The sequence below is a fragment of the Gopherus evgoodei genome, chromosome 3 (assembly GCF_007399415.2).
Source record: "Gopherus evgoodei ecotype Sinaloan lineage chromosome 3, rGopEvg1_v1.p, whole genome shotgun sequence".
Taxonomy (NCBI): Eukaryota; Metazoa; Chordata; order Testudines; family Testudinidae; genus Gopherus; species Gopherus evgoodei.
In genome coordinates, this window is record NC_044324.1 from 39,713,402 (window position 1) to 39,740,500 (window position 27,099).

General features: G+C 45.8%; 1 protein-coding gene across 1 annotated transcript; it reads left to right on the forward strand.

Annotated features, from left to right (window-relative positions):
- Positions 1 to 5,384: 5,384 nt before the first annotated feature.
- CYS1 (cystin 1) lies at positions 5,385 to 26,469 on the forward strand. Its single transcript, XM_030555442.1, has 3 exons — positions 5,385 to 6,181; positions 18,078 to 18,130; positions 24,982 to 26,469. Exons 1-3 carry the CDS (start codon positions 5,807 to 5,809, stop codon positions 25,085 to 25,087), a joined length of 534 nt encoding a protein of 177 aa, XP_030411302.1. The 5' UTR covers positions 5,385 to 5,806; the 3' UTR covers positions 25,088 to 26,469.
- Positions 26,470 to 27,099: the final 630 nt, after the last annotated feature.

The window sequence follows — 27,099 nt, forward strand, 5'->3', positions numbered from 1 at the left end:
GAATCTAAGAACGGCCATAGTGGATCAGACCAATGGTCCATCTAGCCCAGTATCCTGTCTACTGACAGTGGCCAATGCCAGGTGCCCCAGAGGGAGTGAACCTAACAGGCAATGATCAAGTGATCTCTCTCCTGCCGTCCATCTCCACCCTCTGACAAACAGAGGCTAGGGATACCATTCCTTACCCATCCTGGCTAATAGCCATTAATGGACTCATGGGAGTGGGTGTGTGAGGTTCTGTGGCCTGCGATGTGCAGGTCAGATTCACTAGATGATCATGCTGATCCTTCTTACCTTAAAGTCTATAAGCAAAACTCTCATGTGGATCAATAGGTGTTTGGAGAGAGGGAGAGCTGTAGGATTTGGTCACATAAAGAGAGGGCTACTTTCTACAGCCTTATAATTTACACATTGACACAAGGTAGATCTTTCATTCTACATCTATATTCTAAATAGAGATCTTATCAATGGAGATTAGCTATATTAGAATTCATTATGTTTGAACTCATATGCAATGGATAAACTCATTTGGAGCTTCAGGTGCATAAAGATTGTACAAACAAATCACATTTAATATGAGGAGGTTCAGTATTAGATTTAACTATTCCATTATTGAATTTTCTTCTCCTTTTATGTTCCCTGCTACATCAGCATACATTCCAGATTGCACCGCTTTCTATTTAGACTGAGCTCCCTTATTCAGTTCTCTCCCATATTAGAGTATATATTGCTGGGAAGGAGGGCACTAAAAATAGTACCAAAAACTAATCTGAAGTTTTCAGTAACTGAACATCTACCTGATTATAGAAGACTTCCAAGACAGAGAGGCATCAATTAATACATGTTGCTGATAGTGCTTGGATGCTTATGGTTGTGTTATGAAGTGTATGTTCGGTTGTGTTTTCTAATTAGACTGTAACTCTTCAGGGCAGGGCTCAGCTTTTATTCTTCAGATATAAACTGTTCAACACAATGGATCTCCAAGCCTGATTGGGGTTGGTAGGTGCTACTGGAATAATAACAACAACAACATGGAATTTTTTTCTTTTAATAATGAATGTTACTTACTGGTTTTGGATAATAGGATTTTGCTCAGGGTAAAGCAGTTTCAGGACAACAGTTCTACTATCAGACTTTCTTAAATTGGATTTGTAACAGATTGCTGATATGTCTGGCCCAAATTGTGAATTTCACTTTGGTTTTATGAATGCCATTTTTGACTGAAGGACAGAGTGAAGGTTACACTTCGTATTGTAACCTCCAAGTTAGATTCAGACATCCAGTTTGAACTGAAAACTAGGCTGATCCTGACACAGTCAGTCTATTCCAGACACTGTTCTGATCACGCTGGATTGTGGGACACCTCAGAGATAACAATGAGAGAGCTATCAACATTAAATGGCTCTTCACTTCTGAAGCAATGAGTTTTCTCCCGGTAGCCCACGGACTTTGAATGACAATCTACGCAGAAGTCAATTGGCAGGAAAGCAGAGCTGGAGCCTGAAATTCCTCTCACTGAAGCACATGGGCAAAAAAGGGACAGTGTTTTCAAAAGTGCGTGAATCTCTGAGCAAGGGATCAGACTATTACCACATGCAAGAAGATCAGACTAAGGAGAGAGAAGGTAGGAAGGGCTGCCCAGACTAAACCCAGGCCTCAGGAGGGGTCAGAACAGTCTAAGCAGAATGAGTTCTGGATTTTGGTGTTTTTCAAAGATTCTGTAACTCTCTCGTGTGTTTTATTAAGGCTATGTCTACACTAACACTTTTGTCGGTAAAACATTTTTCGGTCAGGTGTGTGTGAAAAAACACACACCTCTGACCAACATAAGTTTCACCAACAGAAGCGTAGGTGTTGACAGTGCTATGTCGGTGGGAGACACTCTCCTGCTGACATAGTGACCACCGCTCACTGGGGGTGGTTTAACTATGCCGACATGAGAACTTTCTCCAGCCAGCATAGAGCAGCTGCATGGGAGAACTTACAGTGGTGCAGCTGTAGTGGTACAGCTCTGCCGCCGTAAGGTCTGCAGTGTGGACATAGCCTAAGCAGTAGCGTAGCTAGCAGGGTTCAGTGGAAGCAGCCGCTTCCCCTCAGGGCGGCAGGCGCGGAAGCAGCACCTGCTGACCAGTACTGCCAGCAGCATGGCCAGAGGAGCCGTGGGGCGGGGCCTGCTGGCCGGTGCGGAAACAGCACCTGCTGGCCAGCGCTACCGGCACCACTGCCGGAGGAGCCATGTGGGGGCGGCAAATGCGGCCGGAGAAGCGAGGGGGCCAGCTCCTCAGCTTAGGGCTCCAGCCCCCCCTGCCCCTTGCTAATACAGCTGGCAGGGGGAGGCGAAAGGGCCACTTGGCCTTTAAGGCCACTTGGCTGGCAAGCCCAGCATGGAGCGCGCCCAGCGCTGGGAGCAGGCCAGGGACAGGTGGCAGCGCAGGACGGAAGGTGAGTGGAGGGGTGGTTTCCGGTCAGGGGGCATGGCCAGCGGAGAAGCCCAGGGAGGGTGCCTTTTTTATGTTTGCTGCCCTTACACTGAAAACCTGGCTATGCCACTGAGCCTAAGGGCTGGTCTACACTACGGAAGGAAATCGATCTTAGATACACAACTTCAGCTACGTGAATAACATAGCTGAAGTCGAATATCTAAGATCGGATTACTCACCCGTCCTCACCGCACGGGATCAATGTCCGCGGCTCCCCCTGTCGATTCCGCAACTCTGTTGGGGTTGGTGAAGTTCTGGAATCGATATAAGCGAGCTCGGGGATCGATACATTGCGTCTAGATGAGACACGATATATCGATCCCCGAGCAATCGATTTTAACCCGCCGATACGGTGGGTAGTCCAGACGTAGCCTCCGAGTAAAGTGTCTGTGGTTATGAAATTCCTTTGCTACACTTGTGTTCCCTTGCTTTCCTGCCATGTTGGCCCTGAAGGGTTTAACTAGAAATCAGAGTTCTCAGAGCCAGGTGATCTCTGGGAGGGAACATATCTAACTAACTGGGGATTCAGGAGAGCTGGGTCATTGGCCTAGAGGATAGAGGTAACTGAACTGTGGGATCCCACTGCTCTAAAAGGGTGCAAAACTTATGGTGTGCTCCTGGGAGTATGCCTGACAGACTCATAACTGGGAACCATACCAGTCACTACCCAGACTCAGAGGAGCTTAGAAGCATGTGCCAGGGAAGATAATGGAGCAGGTAATCAAAGAAATCATCTGCAAACACTTGGAAGGTGGTAAGATGATAGGGAATAGCCAGCATGGATTTGTAAAGAACAAATCGTGTCAAACTAATCTGATAGCGTTCTTTGATAGGATAACAAGCCTTGTGGATAAGGGAGAAGTGGTGGATGTGATATACCTAGACTTTTGTAAGGCATTTGATACGGTCTCGCATGATATTCTTATAGATAAACTAGGAAAGTACAATTTAGATGGGGCTACTATAAGGTGGGTGCATAACTGGCTGGATAACCGTACTCAGAGAGTAGTTGTTAATGGCTCCCAATCCTGCTGGAAAGGTATAACAAGTGGGGTTCCGCAGGGGTCTGTTTTGGGACCGGTTCTGTTCAATATCTTCATCAATGATTTAGATGTTGGCATAGAAAGTACGCTTATTAAGTTTGCGGACGATACCAAACTGGGAGGGATTGCAACTGCTTTGGAGGACAGGGTCAAAATTCAAAATGATCTGGACAAATTGGAGAAATGGTCTGAGGTAAACAGGATGAAGTTCAATAAAGATAAATGCAAAGTGCTCCACCTAGGAAGGAACAATCAGTTTCACACATACAGAATGGGAAGAGACTGTCTAGGAAGGAGTATGGCAGAAAGAGATCTAGGGGTCATAGTGGACCACAAGCTTAATATGAGTCAACAGTGTGATACTGTTGCAAAAAAAGCAAACGTGATTCTGGGATGCATTAACAGGTGTGTTGTAAACAAGACACGAGAAGTCATTCTTCCGCTTTACTCTCCGCTGGTTAGGCCTCAACTGGAGTATTGTGTCCAGTTCTGGGCACCGCATTTCAAGAAAGATGTGGAGAAATTGGAGAGGGTCCAGAGAAGAGCAACAAGAATGATTAAAGGTATTGAGAACATGACCTATGAAGGAAGGCTGAAGGAATTGGGTTTGTTTAGTTTGGAAAAGAGAAGACTGAGAGGGGACATGATAGCAGTTTTCAGGTATCTAAAAGGTGTCATCAGGAGGAGGGAGAAAACTTATTCACCTTAGCCTCCAATGATAGAACAAGAAGCAATGGGCTTAAACTGCAGCAAGGGAGATTTAGGTTGGACATTAGGAAAAAGTTCCTAACTGTCAGGGTAGTTAAACACTGGAATAGATTGCCTAGGGAAGTTGTGGAATCTCCATCTCTGGAGATATTTAAGAGTAGGTTAGATAAATGTCTATTAGGGATGGTCTAGACAGTATTTGGTCCTGCCATGAGGGCAGGGGACTGGACTCGATGACCTTTCGAGGTCCCTTCCAGTCCTAGAGTCTATGAGTCTATGTGGGGCAGGATTTGGGTCTGTTTATAATGGTCTGGTGTCCATCCCAAAGTGAGGTTGTAATAGGATTAGACATTGTTTTGTGTAGCGTAAGCCCATTTTCTATACCAGTCCAGAGAAGCTGCTACTGAAAACCATTTTTCGTAATCGTTAATTTGCTAGGGCAGATCAGGCTTAAGAAGAATTTGCATGACTAGCCTGTACACTATCTGGAGATCTATAACAGCCATCTGAAACCAAAGTATGAGTTTTTTGGCTAGATCGCATGCATCTGGGGTGTGAAACACAGCACATATTAAAAAAGGAGATAATATGAAACAATTTATTGTCCCCTTGAGAAATGTGAACCAAGGATCAATGTATATTTTTATTTGTAATTTATATTACATTTTTTTAATGAGTTACTGTGGGATTTTAGTTACCAAAAAGCAGAACAGGCTGAGAAAATATCTGATTCACATTTTAGAAAGGGCCATTTCGAAAGAGCACAGTCCTTTCCTACAGTCCAAAAGCCATAATTATTCTGCAATTAATCCCACCAGTGCCCTGGTTATGTTCAAGAGTCCAAATATGTTGTATAAATAGCTTATTTTTTTTATCCTGCCCTTAAATGAACTGAATTTGAAAGCATGAGAGAATATGAAAACATTGTGCTGGGGAAAGAGTGAAGAGGAAAGGGCTGAATTTCTCTGGACTAAGCTGAAGTTTGAATCTAAATCCAAATCTAAAGTTTTTGCTTTGAGTTCTTCTCTCCTTTCACTTTCCAGTCCAGGCTCTCTCGCACACACACACGAAAATAAATATATGTTTATTTGTCATAGTTTCCACCGACTAGACCCAACAGCAGATTGAAGTTGTGAGCACGGCTTTGTGGTATTTCCTTTTTTGAAGATTTTTTTCCAGACTGTTTTTGAACTGGCTCCATGTTCACACACGGCGAGGTTACACCCAGTTGGTTCCTTCTCGAGGGTAAATTCTTGGGATTCGCAGCTTCCAAACAGTCGATTTCCTTTCCTTGCAGCTGGGAGGGCAGGTTCCCTGGCTGCTGCTCCTGTGCTCACTGGCTGCCACTACTGGACCTTCCCCAGGAGGAGTCAGTCGCTTAACTTCTAAGGAAAGTGCTTTTCTTTGGTCCCTCGAGGCAAACAAGGGGGAGGCAGAGAAGGGAGAGAGGAGGTCCGGGATCAGCCAGGATGCTCCGAGGCAGCGGCAGCAGCTGGCCTCTGGAATCCCGGCCAGGCGAGTCACCCCGTTAGGAGGCCCCGCCAGCACCGCCGCCCGGGGGGCAGCCGCGGCAGCATGGGCAGCGGCAGCAGCAGGAGCAGGAGGAAGCGGAGCTGCAGCCCCGGCGCGGGTCGTCCCGGCAGGCGGGGCAGAAGCAGCAGCGCCCCCAGCGGGCAGGGCGAGGAGGCCAGGGGCAGCCAGGCGCCCGCCCCCACCGAGCTGCCCAGCAGCAGCCTGCGGCGGCCGCAGCCGGCGGAGGACTCGGACTGGGAGCTGCTGGAGGAGGTGCTGGCTGAGTGCGAGGAGCCGGGCGCGCTGCCCCCCAGCCCGGGCCCGGCTCACCGGGGGCCCGCCGGGGACTCCTGGGCCGGCCACTACCGGCACCCAAGGGCAGCGGCGGCAGCAGGAGGGAGCGGCCGGGGCAGCGGTGCCGCCGGAGGGGACCAGCCGGTAAGTGACACCCCACTCCCGAAAGGCGGGCGGGAGCGGAGCCCAGGCAGCTAGGTGGAGGGGAGGCGGGGCTCAGCCAGCCTGGCCCCGGGCCCCAGTAACCCGTCCCGCTGGGGCCCAGCGCCCTGGGATCCAGCTAGTCCAGCTCTATGGGGCCCAGCGCCCTGGGATCCAGCCAGCCGGGCCCCAGGGCCCAGTAACCCGTCCTCCTGGGGCCCAGCATCCTGGGATCTAGCTAGCCCGGCCTGAGGCCCCAGTAACCCGTTCCCCTGGGGCCCAGCGCCCCGGGATCCAGCCGGCCCACCCCCCAGGGCCCATCTGCCTGGGATCCAGCCAGCCCCCCCCCCAGGGGCCCATCACCCTGGGATCCAGCAAGAGGTGCTAGAGCAGTTTTTATAGTGGAGGTGCTGGTGATGGAAACCATGTTTTTGGTGTTTGTTATACCTCAAAGACAGGGGGTACAGCAGCATCCCCAGCAGCCCTAGTTCCAGCACCATTGGATCCCACCAGCCCATCCATCCAGGGCCCCAGCCAGCCAGAGTCAGTTCCTCCTGGGGCCCATCACCCTAGGATCCAGCCAGCCTGTACCCAAGGGCCCCCTTTAACCTGTCCCCCTGGGATCCAGACAGCCCATCCTCTCAGTTCCCCCCTAACACATTGTCCCAGGATTCATCACTCATGGATCCAGCCAGCCCAACTCCCCCAGGAGCCCACTCTACTCCCCTGGCCTGGGGCCCATTGTCTGGGAGGAAAGCCAGCCCACCCACAGATCCCAAGGGTGAAGGTGTCAGACAGCCTATCCTGCCCCTGGTGTGCCCTCTAGGCCACCCTCAGGACCCCATCAACCCATGCGCTTGGGATCCAGGGAGCCCCATCCCTCCAGGCTCCTATCTGATCCATTGCCCTGAGGATCCACCTAGCCCCATCCCTCACTTGGACTCCCATTCTAACAGCATGCCCTAGAGTCCAGCCAGCATGCCCCCCATGAAAGTCCCCCTATAACCTATCACCCAGCAAACCCATTTCCCTTGCAGGTCCCCTATCTATTTAATTTCTTCTGGGAGTCCTAGTTAGCCTGCCTCCATGGGAGGGGTGTCCCAGCTAACCCAGTTCCCTGAGTTCAATGCAGAACCAGTTCCTATAACACAGGGGTCGGCAACCTCTGGCACACAGCTTGCCAGGGTAAGCACGTTGGCGGGCCAGGCCAGTTTGTTTACCTGCCGCCTCAACAGGTTCGGCTGCTCGCGGCTCCCACTGCCCGCAGTTCGCTGCTCCAGGCCAATGGGGGCAGTGGGAAGCTGCAGACAGTACATCCCTTGGCCCACGCTGCTTCCCGCCGCCCCCATTGGCATGGGATGGCGAACCAGGGCTAGTGGGAGCCATGATAGGCCAACCCCCTGACGTGGCAGGTAAACAAACTGGCCTGGCTCGCCAGCGTGCTTATCCTGGCTCGCCACGTGCCAGAGGTTGCCGACCCCTGCTATAACATCTGCAGATCAGCATCCCAAGCTATAGGGCTCTCCCCTTTCTATAGGAAGATTTGCATAGCTTAATTCGCCTGTTTTTCATTTAATCCTTTTACTCTTAGTTGTAGCTCCTTCTCCATCTCTCTTAGGTGTTTATGCCCTTCAGCTAAAGTTGTGGGGTGAGCCCTTAGATAGTTCTCTTTCCATTGCTGGTTCTCTACTTAGGCCTTGTGTACATTAGAAAAGTCTATCGTAATATCAGTCGACGTAGCCGGTGGTTTGCCAAGCTATAACATAGTCAGTTATTTTTATCTTTCCTGACAAATCATTCCCTACAGCCCTTTTATCATTTCTGTTGCTCTTCCAAATTCCTTATCTCTTTTAGGGGAAATATAATCATGAAAGGGTCATGCCAGTCTCAGTTTTCTGTGCTCCATTAAAAGGTTTTTTCCTCCTTTGATTAATTCCTTGTAAAAGAATCCTAGTGTCATGAAAGAATGTGAGCTGTGCTGTGTGCTTTATTTACTTTGTTCAGTCATGTAAGCAATAGTTTTGAACCTGAACATATATATAGATACGGTACCTTTTAATGTTTGCCAGTTCATTTCAGTAACAATGGTACCATCTTAAAAAAAAACCCACCAACACCTCAGTCTTATTCTGTACAGCAACTATTGAATTTTCTTGTGAATAGAGCGGAAATTAACAGGGCTCTCTTCCTATCCAACAAAGACAACATTAACTTCAATTTCTGTATCACCTTAGTATGATACCCAGGGCACCAACAACAGTGATCTGTTTGTTAGATGCTGCTGCAGGCGGGACTACAAAAATTGTGGGAACACACTGATAAATATTTAGAATTCAATCTGTTACTGTTTTTAGAGTACTTTCCCCCCATCAGATGCCTAACAACTTTTAAGCTTCCATTTAGCATAACCTAAAGCCCTGACAGTCTCACTTTGAGTATATTCATATTTCCATTGTAAAACTCTGTTTTTGCAAGGGGTAATGATAACATTGATATAGTTTCCTAACAGAGTAATTATTTTGTCAACAATAAGCATGGGCACATTAAAAAGAACAAACAAAAAACCACACCTCAAAGCGAAGTCTTATTTAGACATCACAGAAAAATAGATATATAACTCAAACACACTCAATTTTAAAATTAAGGCTTGATCCTAGAACCTTTACTCACATAATGGGATTGCTCATGAGTGAGAATTACTTGACTTCACTAGTTAATCTTTACTCATGTAAGGTCTAGAGGATGTGGCTCTATATTTTTGTTCCAGCATGTGCACTCAAATATTGGTGGTGGTGTTTTTTAAAATAAGACAGCTCAGCTGAAATTTGGCCCATATGTGTAGGCTTCTTTTTAAGTAGCTACGTTTTTACTATTCTGTATATTCTTATTTATAACATAAATTGGCAAACTATAGTAAGTCATGACAGGTAATGAACAGGGTTACTTTTTTTTTAATAAAAATAAACCAGAGAAAGTTAATCCATAAGAGTAGGTATTAGTAAAAAATGCTGAACTGACAAATCAATAAAGGTCCAAGAAATGAAGAATTAAGGCTGAAGCAGACATGTCTGAATTCATCTAATTAAGTCTAAGTGGATACATGCATATACTGATATGTGATACCATGCACTATTTTTAGCCTTTTACAAGATGATGCTGAAACTCCTTGCAGGATCTATCTATCTAACCCAGTACCTTTCTGCCCTCTCCAACTTACTTTTGCCAGTATGCCTCTCCTTCACAGATATGCTCAAGTATTCTAAAGGTATTAGCCATTCACCTAATATTTTTCATATCTTTTCTATAATTTCTGATACCTGCCCTAGTGGCTATTCATATCAATTGGATATTTCACTTAAATATTAGTGAAGAATGTTGACATCTACACCATCATCATTAGGTTTCAGAGTTAGCACCACACAGATAAATCAGGGTCAGTTCAGAGCCTGAAACTAGTGCTTTGAGAGATAACTCTCTACAGACTCACAATAGGCAAGATTCTGATCCTCTGACTCATGATGAGACCTGCATGATGACAATGCCTTGGAGAGTAAGGTGGTACTCAGGGTAGGAGAGGAGGGTACCGTCTGGCCCTAGGACAGGTCTGCATTGGTTCAAACAGAATACTTTTAAATTACAGCATACAGTCTGCAGAAAGTGAGGAGCCACAAGAAACACCCCAGTGGTTGAAGGCACCCATGGACAGAGGCTTGTGCACCATTGGCTTAAAATAGTGAGGAGCCTAGGATTCAACGTGATTGGCTACCATGACTTCAAAGTTGTCAGCTTGTATCTACACCGGTAGAAAGAAGAGTTTTCAGTTATGTTAACCTACCTCAACTGAGCTAACACAATTGACAAAAGCACTCAACTTCCCTCTTTCTCCCCACCCCAAGTCATTTGAAGAGAAACAATTACAGGGGTGTTGCAAAGAGAATTAACTCTCAGGTTAGGTCAGGGTTTTTTTCCTTTGCAATCTGGAGCACTAAGCATTTTCATCTGAAATTTCAAAGCAGTTCTCATACATAGACTGGTATTATTCTGATTATAGAGATAGAGAAACTGAGGCTAGCAGCAGAGTTAGGAATATAACCCAAATCTCCCGAATCTTATTCTTTGGGACCCCTGGATCACTGACAGCAGTCACCATTCCTTTTTAAAAAAAACAAGGAGTCCTTATGGCACCTTAGAGACTAAGGGTATGTCTACATGTCTACATCTACAATTTTGCAGCGCTGGCCAGTGCTGCAGAGTGGCCACACTTACAGCAACCAGCGCTGCAAGTGGTGTTAGATGTGGCCACACTGCAGCGCTGTTGGGCGGCTTCAAGGGGGGTTCGGGGAACGCGAGAGCAAACCGGGGAAGGAGACCAGCTTTGCTGCGGTTTGCTCTCGCGTTCCCCGAACCCCCCTGCAAACCGCAGGGAAGGAGACCTGCTTGCTCGGGGATTCGGGGAACGCGAGAGCAAACCGCAGGGAAGGAGACCTGCTTGCTCAGGGGTTCGGGGAACGCGAGAGCAAACCGCAGGGAAGGAGACCTGCTTGCTCAGGGGTTCGGGGAACGCGAGAGCAAACCGGGGAAGGAGACCAGCTTCGCCGCGGTTTGCTCTCGCGTTCCCCGAACCCTCCTGCAAACCGCAGGGAAGGAGACCTGCTTGCTCGGGGATTCGGGGAACGCGAGAGCAAACCGCAGGGAAGGAGACCTGCTTGCACGGGGGTTCGGGGAACGCGAGAGCAAACCGCAGGGAAGGAGACCTGCTTGCTCGGGGTTCGGGGAACGCGAGAGCAAACCGGGGAAGGAGACCTGCTTGATTACCAGAGGCTTCCTCAGGTATGCTGGGATACCTGCTTATTCCACGGAGGTCAAGAAAAGCGCTGGTAAGTGTCTACACTTGATTACCAGCGCTGGATCACCAGCGCTGGATCCTCTACACCCGAGACAAAACGGGAGTACGGCCAGCGCTGCAAACAGGGAGTTGCAGCGCTGGTGATGCCCTGCAGATGTGTACACCTCCTAAGTTGCAGCACTGTAACCCCCTCACCAGCGCTGCAACTTTGTGATGTAGACAAGCCCTAATACATTTGTTAGTCTCTGAGGTGCCACAAGGACTTCTCATTGTTTTTGCTCATACAGACTAACACGGCTACCACTCTGAAACCACACTTTTTTAAACTTCCATTTAATTTCAGCCACCCACTCACCCATCTAGTGCTTGAGCGATCACTCTTGTTTTTCTGTCTCACTTTTCTTTGCTCAGCTCAAAAAGAATATTTGTGGTTTTACAAAAGCTGCCATAGTACAGTACATGATGGCAACTCTCTATGGAAACCAGAAAGGATTGTGATGCCATGGCCTCATTCATCACGCTCTTGGCTTCCTAACATGGAAAAATGTGCAAGCAATCTTTTTTAAATAGCTTTCTGCAGTGTTGTAGTAGCACCTACTTAATAGAGACATAAAGTGATTACATTACAGCACTGCATATGGGATGGTATAGTTAATGGTAGTACACAATGCTTAGTAGTCACAGTCCAATTGATTGTAACGTACTTTTAGAAATCTGATTTGGTCAGAAAGGTAGTGTATCCTTTTTACATCCAGATAAGTGCTCTTTCAGTAGATTGTGTGAAACAGTGTCACCTTGTGGCTGGTTAGCTGAATCTTATTTATGCTCTGTATTTCGTATGGATAGTCCAAAGAGACATTTTTCATTGCACACAGGTGTGTGCACACGTACACACACACTAAAAAGCTACTTTTACATTGTCACTAAATAGTGTTCCTTTTCTTGTTGAAATACTTTTTAAAGTGAATAAAATACATTGTTTATTTCCAACACTATTAAATATCATTTTCAACATTTAAAAATTACTGTTAGTAGTCGAACGTGCCCTCAAGGCAAGTCCCTCATTCCATGACCAAAAGACTAGAAAAACATACTGTAGGGAACTATCCTGTGTTGGCAGGGAAATGGATTAGATGACCTAATAAATAGAGCTTTTCTAGCTCTAACATCTGTGATTCTATCAACTCCTAGCTACAGCTGCGGGAATGGTTGGATGGAAAATCCAAACAAACAGATTTTTTTTCAAACTGCACAACTCCCCTTGTTAATTTCCAGAGTTGGATCTTGATGATTCACTTTTTTTGTGTGTGGATCACAAGCCCCTAATTTTAACACAAGTTTGCAGTTTGGCCAGTGGACAAGCAAACCGGTAGTTGTGTTATAATCTTAACTAAAAAGAATGCTGCTTTCAAAGAGCTTATGTCATCACGGCACAGCTGTGCTGCACTCACCCTGACAGCTGAACAGAATGGCCACCAGGACAGAGGTGTTTTTTCTACCAACATCACTTTCTGGTCTTTACAGAGTGTTTGGTTCACTTTGCTGCTTCTGTACTGTAAATGATTGCTGATCTAAAGCAAAAAAAATGGAGGGTGGGGAGGAGGAAGTCTATCAGAAAAAATTCTAGTTCTCAAACGTTTTAGAGGAAGGATTCTCTGGGAGCTCCCCATATTCTTCTTCATTTCCTAAGTGATGCTCCCGTCAGCATCTGTCGTAACACTCCTATGCTGACTTCAGATTCATCCCTCCAGTGAAACTCCACTGATCTACTGTGTTCTAGTGATTTGTATCCCAGCCAAACTCAGCACCATGTGCCAAAACCTTCTTCCCAACCTGGAAATAGGATGGAAAGAAAACGAGGAGGCTCTGCAGTCTGGTTGAGAATTAGAAAGAGGCTAAAAGCTGCATCACACGATGCTGACAGATTTAACTTTTCACTTCACTGAAATAGGAGAGGTGCCAAACAACCCAGTGATTATTCATTTAGCTGCAGGACAGGGACCCACTAGTATTGAAGCCTTGTGCATCACACTAACCCAAATAAAACATTAATGTAAGTTACCTGCTGCATGTGCATCATACAATTACAACTAACATGAGCACGCCTGGGTGGAGTTAGATTTCATTCTATGTCTATTCCATGCCATACTCAATGGACATCTCATGCCGTGTGACCTGAACTACTGCTAAGATCGTCTCCTTCTCCTGGTCATTCTGACCATGTCATCTTGCCCATCTGGGATGAACTGAGATCAGACAGAAGCATGGGTAGAGACCTGAAAGTGTAGACCATATTTTACCTTCCTCTCTTTTCTGTTTCCCAGAGCTTTTCTTGAGGCAGTAGATTACATAGTAGTAGATACCTACATATACTAATACACATTTCTCTTCAGAAATAAGTGTTGCTGCTGAAAGAGGTCCTTACAGAAGGTAGCATAGGTGCTGGAACTAGAGGTGCTGGGGGAGCTGCAGCACCCTCTGGCTTAAAGCGCTTTCCATTATATACAGGGTTTACAATTTGGTTCAGTGGTTCTCAGTACCTCCACTATACAAATTGTTCCAGCACCCCTGGAAGGTAGGAGCTAATTTTGCATTGTGAAGCAGGTTTTATTAACCAGAGACAGTCCTGATGACTAATTAATTCTCACTTCCGCCCACATAACACATACAGCTCACAGTGTGGAGGAGTTAGCCACAGTGGGAAAAAAAAATCTGTTGTATAATTTAAACACACCCTTAAAACATCCAGCATCCTCCTGCCTAGAAAAGTGTTAGAAGCTGGGAATGTTGGCTACATTCTCCCGGAGCTAAGAGCAGAGTCAAATGCCCCTAGAAGTGTATAGTCCCATTCACTGCTCATGATTAAGGCTATGCCTACACTGCACACCTTACAGCGGCACAGCTCTTCCACTACGGCAGGGCCGCCGTAAGGTACTCGGTGTAACCACTTTTTGTCGGCAAGAGAGAGCTCTCTCTTGCCAGCAAAATCAAATCACCCCCCCCCCCCAACAAGAGGTGGTAGCCTTGTCTCCTGCCAACAAAGCACTGTCCAGACTGGCACTTTTCATCGATAAAGGGGGTTATTTTTTTCCCACACCCAAGTGACAAAAGTTTTACCAACGAAAGTGCAGTGTAGGCATGGCCTAATACTGTCGTTGGAATGAAGTGCTCTTTGCCACTTTACCACTGGGGACGAGATTCGTACCTGCTTGTGCAAGGAGCTGCACCCTCTCTGTCCACTGAGGGAGAGCAGGCTGTGTTTTCAGTACTGCCTTCTCACAGGCGTTACTGCATGTGATGCCAGCTTTGTGCTGTTGTGGGGCAAGTCACAGGGCCCTTCTGTTCCCCATCCCAGAACAGTGCCGCCCATTCTTTGGGTGCTATTCTGGTCGTCTGTAGTGGAGGGGATGATGTGATGTTAAATACCCCTTTGGCAGAGTGTCTTCCTCCCGCAGCCCTGCGCCAGGAGTTCAGCAGGTGGCTCTGGCCCTTTGTCTCTAATAAGAATCTCCTGCACGCCAAGATCATGGTATGTTCCACAGCAGCAGAGACAGGAAGGGGGACTCGGGTTCTCCACTCTGAGACTGCTCCTTATACCATCCCACCAATACCTTGTTCCTTTGGAGAGTCAGGGGGGAGCAGGTTTCTCTTTTCTTCCATAAAATGTGTAGATAGTGGCAAAGTACCAGAGCAAATTTTCAATTTCTTCACACAACCCCGCCAATGGGCCTCTCACTGACTCATGCGACTGCTTCCTATTAGTCTAAGAAGTCTTCTCAGGCCAAACAGAGCGTTGCAAAAGAAAAATAAACAACCTTTTGGTGGCCTGTGTGAAAGAAGCTGGGACCAGATTGTTAAACATCTTTAGGCACTGAACTACATCTTTAGGCACCTAAAGGCCTTTACAGATCTGGTCCTCGGTTGCTAATGGACCAGTGCCACCATCACCCAATTGCCTACCTTGTAAACCCCTAACAGAGAGGCCAAAGATTTGCAATGTCACAAGTACCAGACACCCATCCCAGCCTTGAGGCAGTCATTACTCACAACTTGTCTGCACACACTTTTTTCACCAGCGTAACTAAATCAGTATAAAAACAGCTGTAGTGAAGTCAGCGTAACACCCTCACATGGGCACAGCTTATCCACATAGAACTGCTTCCAGGCAAGGGGGTTGCACAGATCTAACTGAATTGGGGTTGAGCTCAATTTAGTTAACTTGGTGCAAAACAGCATGTAGAGCAGCCCTTACTGAGCTGGAATTAAACATGTGACTAAGGGTATGTGTGATTACTCTGTAATCACGGCATGCGAGTGTAGCTCAAATAGCGATAATGCTAGCTGGGCTAATCTAGCTAGCTTGGGCACCGGAACAGTTGTGGCAGTGCCCACTTCAGCGTGGGTTAGTCCTGTGGGTAACCTATCCGTGCTTCTGTAGCTTCACTGTTCAGGTACCCAAGCTACCTAGATTAAAGGTATATCGACACTACAAGTGCTGCAGTGTAGACACGTACTGCAGCAACAGAAGGGGTTGTTCCATCACTGTAGTAATTCCATCCCCGGAGAGGTGGGCTCTCCTCTATCTAGCTGCATCTACAGAGGGGGTGAGTCGCCCTGTGCTGCACAGGGCATGACATTTTTCACAGTCCTGAGCAGTGTCGCTAGGTCAAGCTAACTTTTTAGGTATAGACCAGGCCTAAAGCTAGCTCAGGTGTGTCTTCCTGAGCTGCAGTCACACCCACTGTAGGCATATCGTAATGTACAGTGCTGCTCCCAATGAAGTAATCTCTCAAACTATCTGGGCCTGAAAAAGCCAAGCAAAGCTGAATCACAGGCTGTAAGCTGGGCAGGAGGCTTTAATATTATGCTATTTCCCCCCCCCACCCCCGTTTGCAGTCTCATTTTTCCCAGGAAAGCCTTTTCTCCTTCCCTCTCTGGAGACAAAGCTACTTTTTCATTTTCCTGCAAAGAAAATGAAAGCCAAGGCCAAAGTCTGCTCACCTTATGCAAGTTTGTCCATTTTGCATCAGCTGGACCCTTCCCCTGAATCAGGTGAACTCCTGGGAATCAAGATTTGCTGATTCAGGACCATCATTTAAAAATTTTAAATTAAAAATTCAAATTGGTCTGGCTCGGTGTGAGGGTACGTCTACACTACAGGATAATTTCGAATTAACTTAAACCGGTTTTATTAAACAGATATTATAAAGTCGATTGCACGCATCCACACTAGGCACATTAATTCGGCGGTGTGTGTCCATGGTCCAAGGCTAGCATCGATTTCCAGAGCGTTGCACTGTGGGTAGTTATCACTAAAACTATCCGGCCAATAACTTCGATTTGCGGCCACACTAACCCTAAATCAATATGTTAATATCGATTTTAGCGTTACTCCTCTCGTTGGGGAGGAGTACAGAAATCGATTTTAAGAGCCCTTTAAATCGATTTAAAGTGCATTGTAGTGTGGACGTACAGCGTTAAATCGATTTAACGCTGTTAAAATCAGTTTAACAGCGTAGTGTGGACCAGGCCTAAGTGTTATTGGAAGCCACCCTCCTGTGAGAGCAGATAGACAGAAGGACTTGGGGGAAAGAAGATGAAAACGAAAACACTGGCCTTGACATTGTTCTCAATAGCATAGCACATCTGGCGAGGCTGATGAATTTTCATTTTATTACAAATCAGCATCATTGAGCCTAAACAAACTCCCGGATCTGATCATGCCTGCATTCACATTTGACTGGCCTCTAACTCTGTGCTTTGTAAACCCCATTTGAAGGGTGGGTCTCTAGTCCCTCTCTAATTAAAGAAAAGGTGAACTGAGAATGGGAAACTCTCCCACACCCAATTCATTTCTTGTCTCACTGACAGGACCGGCTCCAGGGTTTTTGCCGCCCCAAGCAGGTTGGGGGTGTGTGTGTGGCAGGGGGGAGCCGCGATCGTGATCAGCTCTACTGCCACCACCTCAGTCTTTGGTGGCAATTTGGCACCGGGTCCTTTGCTCTGAGAGGGAGTGACGGACCTGCTGCCGAATTGCCGCCAAAGAGCCAGAGGTGCCACCCCTCTCCCTTTGCTGCCCCAAGCACCTGCTTGCTGAGCTGGTGCCTGGAGCCGGCCCTGCTCACTGAAAACATGAACATCCAAGGCAGCTTTCTTCCTGCAATCACTGTGCAATTAACACTCTGTAAGCAAATCTGCATAGTCAGTAACACAGAAGGACGTGCTTCCATTTAAAAATAATAAATGGAAATGCCCTGTAAGACTGCAGCATTGCAGAGGGTGTTCTGTACGACTCGTGCATTGCTTGGGTCCACCCTGCTCTCCACTCGCTCTTTGCAGTAACATCTCCAAAGTGTACATTAACCAGAGCTGGAAAACAAGGAGAAAAAAAATTTGTAAGTAGGATTTCCCTTGACTTGTATCCACTGTTGTTTTAAATTGCTTTTTATGAACATTTGTGTAAGTCAAGTTTCATTCTTTGACAGAAAATGAATATTGGGCCTGGGCCAAGATTTCTAAGGGTCACAGATAAAATCAGCTCTCAGCAAGACAGTTGGTGCCAGCAAGGGGCATAGCGATGCCAACTAACTACAAGTGCCAGTTGTAGGAGCGATTCCTGGTTTGTATGTGACGGGAAATGCTTCTCCTCAGGGACATGTTCAGACTAGTCAGATGAGAAGAATCAGGGCAGCTTGCTTTTAACTTCTCTTCAATCACATTACCGCTCTAGGCCTCAATTTACCCATCTTTGAACTGGGCATTCTAATGTTCACCTGTCTCACAGGGAAATTAGGAGGCAGTTAATATTTAATGATTTCAGATCTGCAGATCAAAGACACCCAGGCTCCTTAGATGCTGAAGGTGACCTAGTGAGGCTTTCATAACTAAACAACAGGTCTGTTTCTTACACCTTGGGCACCTTGATTGCCTTCATTGAGGTTGCATAGAGTGCTAAGGCAGGGCCAATGTGGCTCATCACATGCAAAGGTAGCTATAGATTTGCAAATGTTTTATTTCAGATATGACAACACTGCTCCATTTATTCTTTCCTAGGCCTCCTTAACAAGAAGCATGCAGGACCCAGAGAAGAACAACTCCGCCAGTGAGTAAGTAACATGTCAATATGACATTTCGCAGAAAGGCAGGTCTTCCTCTTCCTCTCACGTTACATCTTTAGCACCAGGGTGTGACAGTATGAAATCACTTGTGGAGCCTCTAGTCCATCTCTCTGCTAGGGCAGGATTTCCCAGGTTGTACATTGCCTAGTGCAGGGGTCAGCAACCTGCGGCACGTGTGCCAGAAGGCAGCACGCGAGCTGATTTTTAATGGCACATTGAGGTCCCAGCCACTCAGCCTCCTCAGTTCCGTTCACCGAGGCCGGCACTGGGCTGAGCAGGGGCAGCAGCTGGGACCCCAACTAGCAGGAACTAGCTGACGGAACCCCAGAACGGCAGCCGCTCAGCCCACTGCCAGTCTGACGTGCTGTCTGCCTGTAGTGTATTAAATTTCTCCCTGTAGGAATGTGCTACTTCTGGAGCACCAGGACTAGCAGCCATAAGTAGTACACCGTAAGTAGCACATTCCTATGGGGAGCAATTTAATACACTGTACCCGGCCCCGCTCAGCCCGCTGACAGTCTGGAGTTCTCAAAATATGTTCTCCTTCCCCTTATCAAAAATTACACTACAATCAACTTTAAAACTTGGTTTGTTATTTACAGTAATCATTAAAAATGTATAATGTTAATAAATACGTAGGTTTGATGAAAGTAGTTGTACTTATGTGCCTGATTTGTGTTTTTGATGATTCACCTGCTAAAAAAAATCTCGCCTGTCTTGCATCCCTAGAAAGGGCATCTCGCTCCCCCAGGGGGTGCATGCACCCCAGGTTAAGAACCACTGCACTAAACTGATAAGATCTGCATTTTAATTTAATTTTAAATGAAGCTTCTTAAACATTTTTAAAACCTTGTTTACTTTACATACAATAGTTTAGTTATATAATAGACTTAGAGAGAGCTTCTAAAAATGTTAAAATGTATTACCGGCACACGAAACCTTAAATTAGAGTGAATAAATGAAGACTCAGCACACCACTTCTGAAAGGTTGCTGACCCCTGGCCTAGTGTGTTTCTCAAGCAAAGGAACTCCTGCCATTTTTCCTTGTGGGAGATTAAGCCACAGCCTAATGCATCTTGATAACAGGAAATTTTCCTTGTATTTAGTTTAACTTGTCCTGTCTCACATTGTATCCTATTTACTGTGTATCCTATGGCCTCTCCATAATTGCTCTTCCTCCTTGGCATTAACACACTTAAAATAGATGTAGTCTCCTCTCCTGTTCCCCTTCCTCAGTTAAATTAAACATTTGCTTCTTTTCACCTTCTCTCACTTCATTGGGCCACTCTGCCCCGTAAGCATTTTTGTTGCTGTTCCGTAAACTCCCTCCAAACTGTTAATATTTTCCTAGTAATGAGGTGACTAGACATGAGCACAGTATTCCTGGTGGAGTTGTGCCTTTTTGTGCTGATCTGCTCCACTGCAAACTCTTGTCTTGTATGTTGCACGCTATTGGCCCGTTTCCTGTCTGCATTATTGCTTTCCAGTTTTCTCCCTCCCACTGAATAGCTGTGTTTTATATTCTTTTCCCTCCCAGGTTGTTGACTTGCTGTTTTCCAAATCAGTGGAGCCCACAGCTTTGTGTACCTTATGTACAGTACATACCATTGGCAGGTGTGCCAATTGGGGGGTAGGAGGAGACAGCTCCATGGGGGTGAGTGATAAAGGGGTAGTTTGTCCCAGAGTGCCTGTTTGAGAGGGCCCCCAAGGTAAATGGCATTGTGACCTGGCAGGGTCGTGAAGGAGAGCTGCAGGGCCACGTTTCCGTGAATGACTCCTGCCAGGCCAAAGCTGAGTGGCACTGCGATCCCATTCGCCAGGTCACAATGTCTGGAGTGGTGAGCTGTGCCTGAGTTTGTGCTATGACTCAAATCATTGCTGAGGGGCTAATGTGGTTGTGTGTACCAGGTGAAAAATTTCTGGGGTTTTCCCGTTCCAAGTCAGAAGGTATCACTGCAACGGAATAGACTGAGCTCAGACAGTTACAATTCCTGATCCTCAGCCACCTAGCCCCGGGGTACATTAGAGCAGCTGGGGACCTACTTTAACTTCTGCACCACTAGTTACAGTGCAGGATCAGCATAGTAGAGCTCTGCTTCAGCGGACCCAGTCCCACCCATGCCCCACCCCCAAAATTCCCCTGACCCACCCTTCTCTTGCTTAACACAGGGACTGACTGCTACTATTGCTGCCAGCTTTCTTCCACCCAAGAGATCTCCTGTGCAGGGGGAATGCTCTACCATCTCTGGCTATTTTAAGCAGCACAACGTGGCCTTAGCAAACCAGAGAACTCAGACCTTTAGAGTAGAGTAATGTGTGAGGAGCCATGTTCTATTTCTGCAGGACAGTATATGTTTCATCCCTGTTAAACTCTAGTGCACATTTCCATGAGGGTTGGAGGAAGAAAATAAAGGCTATGGGGCTGTTTGCTTTTTTCCAGCCATTGTCCTAGCCCATTAGCAGTATGCTCCGCCCTGTTCATTCATGATTGTTTAACAAGAAAAAAGTTGACAGCTGATGTATTTTTCAGTATGTTGCATTTTTTATTTACAGAGCCTCTTTCATCGTAAAGGTCACCATGAAGACTAAAGCTGTGTCTACACGATCACTTATGGCGGCAAAACTTATGCTGCTCAGGGATGTGAAAACACACACCCCGAGCAACATACGTTTTGCCGGCATAAGTGGGAGCGTGCACAGCGCTATGTCGATGAGAGAGCTTCTACCACCGACACAGCTACCGCTGCTCGTTGGGTGTCAACAGGAGAGCTCTCCCATTGGCAGAGCAGCTATGTGAGAGACCTTCCAGCCTGCAGCAGTAGAGCTGTGCCACTGTAAGGTGTCTTGTGTCGACATGCCTCAGACATCAAGAATAATTAGAAAAAAGTTACATAAACACTAATGGAAACAATGGTTTGTAGGTTTTGAAATAGAGTTTTGGAAATTTTGCCAGGGTCTGTTTCTTATCCATCATTCCTATAAAACTAGCAGAGGGCTGGTCACATGATGAGCTACAATCAATAAATCATGTGCCAGTTGTGGGTTCAAATCATATTTCTACATTTCCTTTTCCTATCATGAAGTATTAGGGCCCTGTACACTGCTTTTAAGTGTTACTCTCATCTATTTATTACGTGGAAAAAAAAAACCAAATAATTTCCTCTGTTAAAAGAAGGAAATTGAATGAAGGAATCAAGAGAAGACTCATTTGCTAAATACCTGTTGGTGCCAGTAGAACTTGTGGTTGAAGAAACTGTGCAAAGTAAATTAACTGCCTCTCGGGTGGGAAATTCACATATCTGCCATGCCAGCTGGCATGTTTGAAAAATAAAGCCATTGACAACATCTGCAGCTCCTGACATTTACACAGCCAGATCAGGGTACTTTTTTTCCAAATGGACAACTAGACAGATGAGAATTTTTTATATTCTAAGGACTGACATACAATCAGTGCAATGCTGTGGGCAAAACTGCTCCAAAGCAATTACTGCAGGACTCAGAGGGGTAGCCGTGTTAGTCTGGATCTGTAAAAGCAGCAAAGAATCCTGTGGCACCTTATAGACTAACAGACATTTTGGAGCATGAGCTTTCGTGGGTGAATACCCACTTCCTCAGATGCATGTAGTGGACATTTCCAGGGGCAGGTATATATATGCTAGCTGGCATATGATGGCGTATATTACATTATTACCCCTCCAATGCATCATCAAGGATCTACAACCCATCCTGGACAATGATCCCACACTTTCACAGGCCTTGGGTGGCAGGCCAGTCCTCGCTCACAGACAACCTGCCAACCTGAAACATATTCTCACCAGTAACTGCACACCGCACCATAATAACTCTAGCTCAGGAACCAACCCATACAACAAACCTCGATGCCAACTCTGCCCACATATCTACACCAGCGACACCATCACAGGACCTAACCAGATCAGCCACACCATCACCGGTTCATTCACCTGCACATCCACCAATGTAATATACGCCATCACATGCCAGCAATGCCCCTCTGCTATGTACATCGGCCAAACTGGACAGTCTCTACGGAAAAAGATAAATGGACACAAATCAGATATTAGGAATGGCAATATACAAAAACCTGTAGGAGAGCACTTCAACCTCCCTGGCCACACTATAGCAGACCTTAAGGTGGCCATCCTGCAGCAAAAAAACTTCAGGACCAGACTTCAAAGAGAAACTGCTGAGCTTCAGTTCATCTGCAAATTTGACACCATCAGCTCAGGATTGAACAAAGACTGCGAATGGCTTGCCAATTACAGAACCAGTTTCTCCTCTCTTGGTTTTCACACCTCAACTGCTAGAACAGGGCCTCATCCTCCCTGATTGAACTGAACTCGTTATCTCTAGCTTGCTTGCTAGCATATATATACTTGCCCCTGGAAATTTCCACTACATGCATCTGAGGAAGTGGGTATTCACCCACGAAAGCTCATGCTCCAAAACATCTGTTAGTCTATAAGGTGCCACAGGATTCTTTGCTGCTTTTACTGCAGGACTGATTGCCATTAGGTGTATGTCCCTTTCAGCGACACTAGGAATGAATTCTTGTTCATAGCGAAAAACTCTAGTCTACCAATGAAAGCTATTGAGGTACGAAAACATTGAATCAATAGAAGCTTCTGTTAGAGAAGAGTTCTCAGGGATGCTCACTGCAGTTCTAATTCAGTGTGTTCTATACCTCTTACTGTCCAGCATATGAACTATCTGTATGGTTTCATCTGGCAAACATGTCATCGGTTTTCCTCTGCAAATGATGCTATCAGCAATGCAGGCCATTCGTCCCTGCTTTCACACCATTGACTTGGATTTACCAGTCCCACATGTGTAAACTTATAGGCATTAGGTATCAAGTCCCATTTGCTGGGATGTAGTTGAAGCCAGGCTAGGTATGAAAAACCTCTCTGCTTAAGTACCAAATACACAGGATATGAAGAAATCAGCTCTTTCCTGTTTGTTTTTTCTCCACAAACACCAAAAATAAACCCACTTCAGGGAAAGCGCTACAAAACCCCATTTCACTGAATGAAACACAGGGCCCAGCAATACTCACCTGCAGGTATTGTCAGAACTGGGAGCTCTGGAAAATTTAGTTTAGTTTATTGAGAACAAAGTCTCTTGTGGATTAAACCATTTTACCTTCGTAGTGACATTCCTCTGCAGCACAGCACTAGCGGTAATGTAGAGTCACAGAAATAGTTGCTTCATGCAGCATTGTACAAACATTTATGAAATAATGTCCCCAGCACTGCTGAGGGCTAGGTCCATATTATCCCTCATTGAGAAATGGGGAAAGTGAGGCACAGAAGCAAATGGACTCGCCTGATGCCACAGAGGGAGATAATGCGAGAACAAGGATTAGAATACAGGATTTCTTGATTAATCCAGTATAGTTGACCCCAAGAGTTCAAAATTATGCAATTTTCTTTCAAAAGTCTTTATTTTACCACATGTGCACGAGCCCCCTGATAGCATCCACAGTACGTCTGTGCCTCAGACCCCTAGCAGGTTCCTGTCTCTGGCCTGCAGGGAGGGGGCTCCCTGCGCTCTCATAGGGGGCTGAGGCCACTACTTGGATAAAGAGGGCCTGGGGGAAGAAGTTGTTTCTGCTGTGCTGCACATGCTCCTAGGCTCTGCCCCACACAGACATATACACCTATACTAGGGATACAGGAATTGTGCCCTTGAATCACTGGGGTAATGCTGCATGCAATATTTGGGGAGACAGTTATTTCCATATTTAATTATGTGTGTGCTGTTAAACACTATTAGCAAGATGCAGCCTCTTTTTTAGGGCCAAAGCTAGCCCCATGTCCCCCTATGCTTTCTGGGGGCAAGAGGACACAGGGAGTGCAAGATTGTGATCACTCAAGAGAACACAAGGCTAGAGGCCCAGGGTCTTTGCCCTCCAGCTCTACACAGTTTCAAAAGTGTGTGTAGATCTGCAGCCAGGAGAGGCTCCAAGCTGCCTGCCCAACAGGCTGCTGTCTGCTCTGTGGAGTGGTAAAACAGGCCTACCAGGTAGAGTTAACTGTTTGCGGTAACTTTTGCAAGGTCAAAACCTCTCCACTGTTCTCCCACCCCTCCTAGCTCAGACAGGAAAGGGCAGGAGTGAATTCTAGGATTGTCAGCGTACGTAACATGAACATTCCACTTCCGATTATACCATCGAAAATCACTCCAGTTTCTTCTTGGTGCTTGTTTCAGTAAAACTATTTCCCCCATGTTTATTCCTTTCCCCCTCTGCCCCCTCACTGTTCCTCATACTTTCTTGTCAACTGCTGCAAATGGACCATTTTGATTACCACTACAAAAAGTTTTCTTCTCTCCTGCTGGTAATAGCTCACCTTAACTGAGCACTCTTGTTAGAGTGTGTATGGTAACACCTATTGTTTCATGTTCTCTCTCTCTCTCTCTGTGTCTATCTTCCTACTGTATTTTCCACTGCATGCATCCGATGAAGTGAGCTGTAGCCCACGAAAGCTTATGCTCAAATAAATTTGTCAGTCTCTAAGGTGCCACAAGTACTCCTGTTCTTTTTGCGGATACAGACTAACACGGCTGCTACTCTGAAACCTGTCAGAAATCACTGTGACCCAAAGATCACTAATGAGCACCACATGTCTTTTGGGTCAGAAAAAGCAGGCCTGCTTACCATTACAGAATCCATGGTTCAGTAAGATGGATGGGTTTGTTTTGACTTTTGCACACACAAATAATGATGTTTCTCATTCCCTGTTAGGGATAAGGGGCTTACTATGTCTCACAGAGCTTGATTTTCTTTTACAGTAAAGATACTTCATTGTCTCATCCTACAGGTTTCCAGTCAGAAGTAACAAGAAGCCCGAGATGCAATCCCCAATATCGTACGATTACTCTGAAGAAGAGCTCATGGCGAGTATTGAACGAGAGTACTGCCGCTGAGAGCCAGTGCTGTATGATCATAACTGACAGTGGCACATATGAGCAAGGGTTCTGCCAACAAAATAACCCCCCACACAGTGAGATGGTTCTGAAGAAATGGAAAGGACGAGAATGAAATGAAAGAGAATGTTACCACTCAGGAGGCTGTTAGTATTGTAAGACTTCGGAGAACACCTCTTTGGCAAGTGCTGAGCAAGAGCACTGATTAACGAAGGAACCCTCACTGACCAGTGAATAAAAGCAAAGCAGTGGGGAAAAATTAAGATCATATTACATTCCTCTTGTAAATTAATATTTAAAAGCTAGTTTCCAAGTAATACTTGTGTATGAAGTCTTGAATGTATTGCAAGGTTGAGATGTGCCATTCTGACAGTGATTTCAGTCAGAGAAGTGCAGCATATCATTTGAATAAATACTTACTTGATAGGATATATCCAAAATTTATCTTTCTTGACACTTAGCTATGGGTCAAATTCAGACTTACGGTAAGCAGATTACAACTCTATACACCAGGTCTGAATTTGCCCCACCTTTTTTTTATTATTAAATATTCCACAATACAGAAAAAGGAAAGCAATCATTCCACACTTAGACTGCAGGATCTAAGAGTTCAAATCCCAGTTCTCTATCAAACAGGTGTGGGATTTGTTCTGGTTGTGCATATGGCTCTGTTCTTTCTAGCTCCCGTTTTCCAAAGAGGCAGGGGATTGAAATTGTCAAGAGTCCTGAAAGGGCAAGCTTCTGGTCTAGTTTCTTACCTGCTAGCTTATAGAAATGGAAGTAACAGGGAAATCACAAGGACAGAGTGACGTGCACATACTGGTCCAATGCCATATGTATGCGCCTTTTGGGTCACCCACTTTGAGATGGGCTTTAACATGATTGAAGAGCAGTAGTTCATAAATCAGCGCTCCTGCACTGGAGTTAGATATAAATTTACCACTTCTGGCTTACACAGGAATTTTCATTAGTGCTTAATTTAAAATTCACCACATTTATCACTAAGGATGGAAAAGTAAAACAAAACAAAAAAAATCCGATAAAACCATAGACTCAGAGGTTTTCAGCATGATTGATGGTGAAGCCTTGTACTTTTAAATTAAGGTTTCTGGTGTGTGTAGTTTTTTTATTTGGAGCCTGATGTACTTGGAGTAGCTGCTTATTATCAGAATTAGAAAAAATAACTTTTCTGTCCTCTGATGGAACATAACACATGTCAGATGAAATCTCAAGGGCAAATCAGTGAGGCACATGCTAATTGGAACAGTGGGATACACCTTAAGATGTCAAGGTTTTACTTTCCTTTTGTACTTTGGTGTATATTTCACAAATATCTATGTTCCATGTAATTCTCAATAAAAGGCAAAAGTATCAGTTTGAGAGAGACAGGGTGATCAATCTTCTGTCCCCCTAACTGTTATTTTTCATGGAGATATCCAGTTGGATTTTTAATGAGTTATCACCGCATATGATTTTTTCTTCCTAATGAGGCATCTAGTTTTAGTTTTTCCTCCAGATTACATAATGAGGAACCTGTGGCTATCTCCAGGTTGTCATGTTCTCCTAGCCAATGTGGCAGAGCACAGATGTCTACATACTGGTTCATAGTCCTCCCCTGCTCAGTGCTTCTTCAGCACACTGATAGCCTTTTAATGAATCTTCCAAGAATATGAAGATAGCAGAGCCAAAGTGCATCTATAAGGGGATGTGCACAATTCTAGAAGGATGGGGAGGATCACGCAGATAGCACAAAAACCCCTACTGACCAATTTGGATAAGAAACAGTGTTCCAAAAGATGTCCCGCTCATGTGCTCAGATGGTGGGTATCATTGTGGTACGAACCTTACATAGAGAAGGACAGAAAGGTTCCTGTTGGAGGTCTGCTGTGGTACCCAATCAGACGGAAGTTATACTTAGGGCATGTTTACATGGGGATGGTAGTGCTAATATGCTCAATAAGCTAAAATGTGACTTTAAAGCTCGCCATGTGGGGACACTGACTGCACACTAA

Bases quoted from the DNA above. Each gene is read 5' to 3' on its own strand.
- CYS1 (XM_030555442.1), top strand. From the start codon at position 5,807: ATGGGCAGCGGCAGCAGCAGGAGCAGGAGGAAGCGGAGCTGCAGCCCC. The intron at 6,182-18,077 runs GTAAGTGACACC...ATTCTTTCCTAG, and splicing joins CCGCCGGAGGGGACCAGCCG to GCCTCCTTAACAAGAAGCAT. The intron at 18,131-24,981 runs GTAAGTAACATG...CTCATCCTACAG, and splicing joins AAGAACAACTCCGCCAGTGA to GTTTCCAGTCAGAAGTAACA.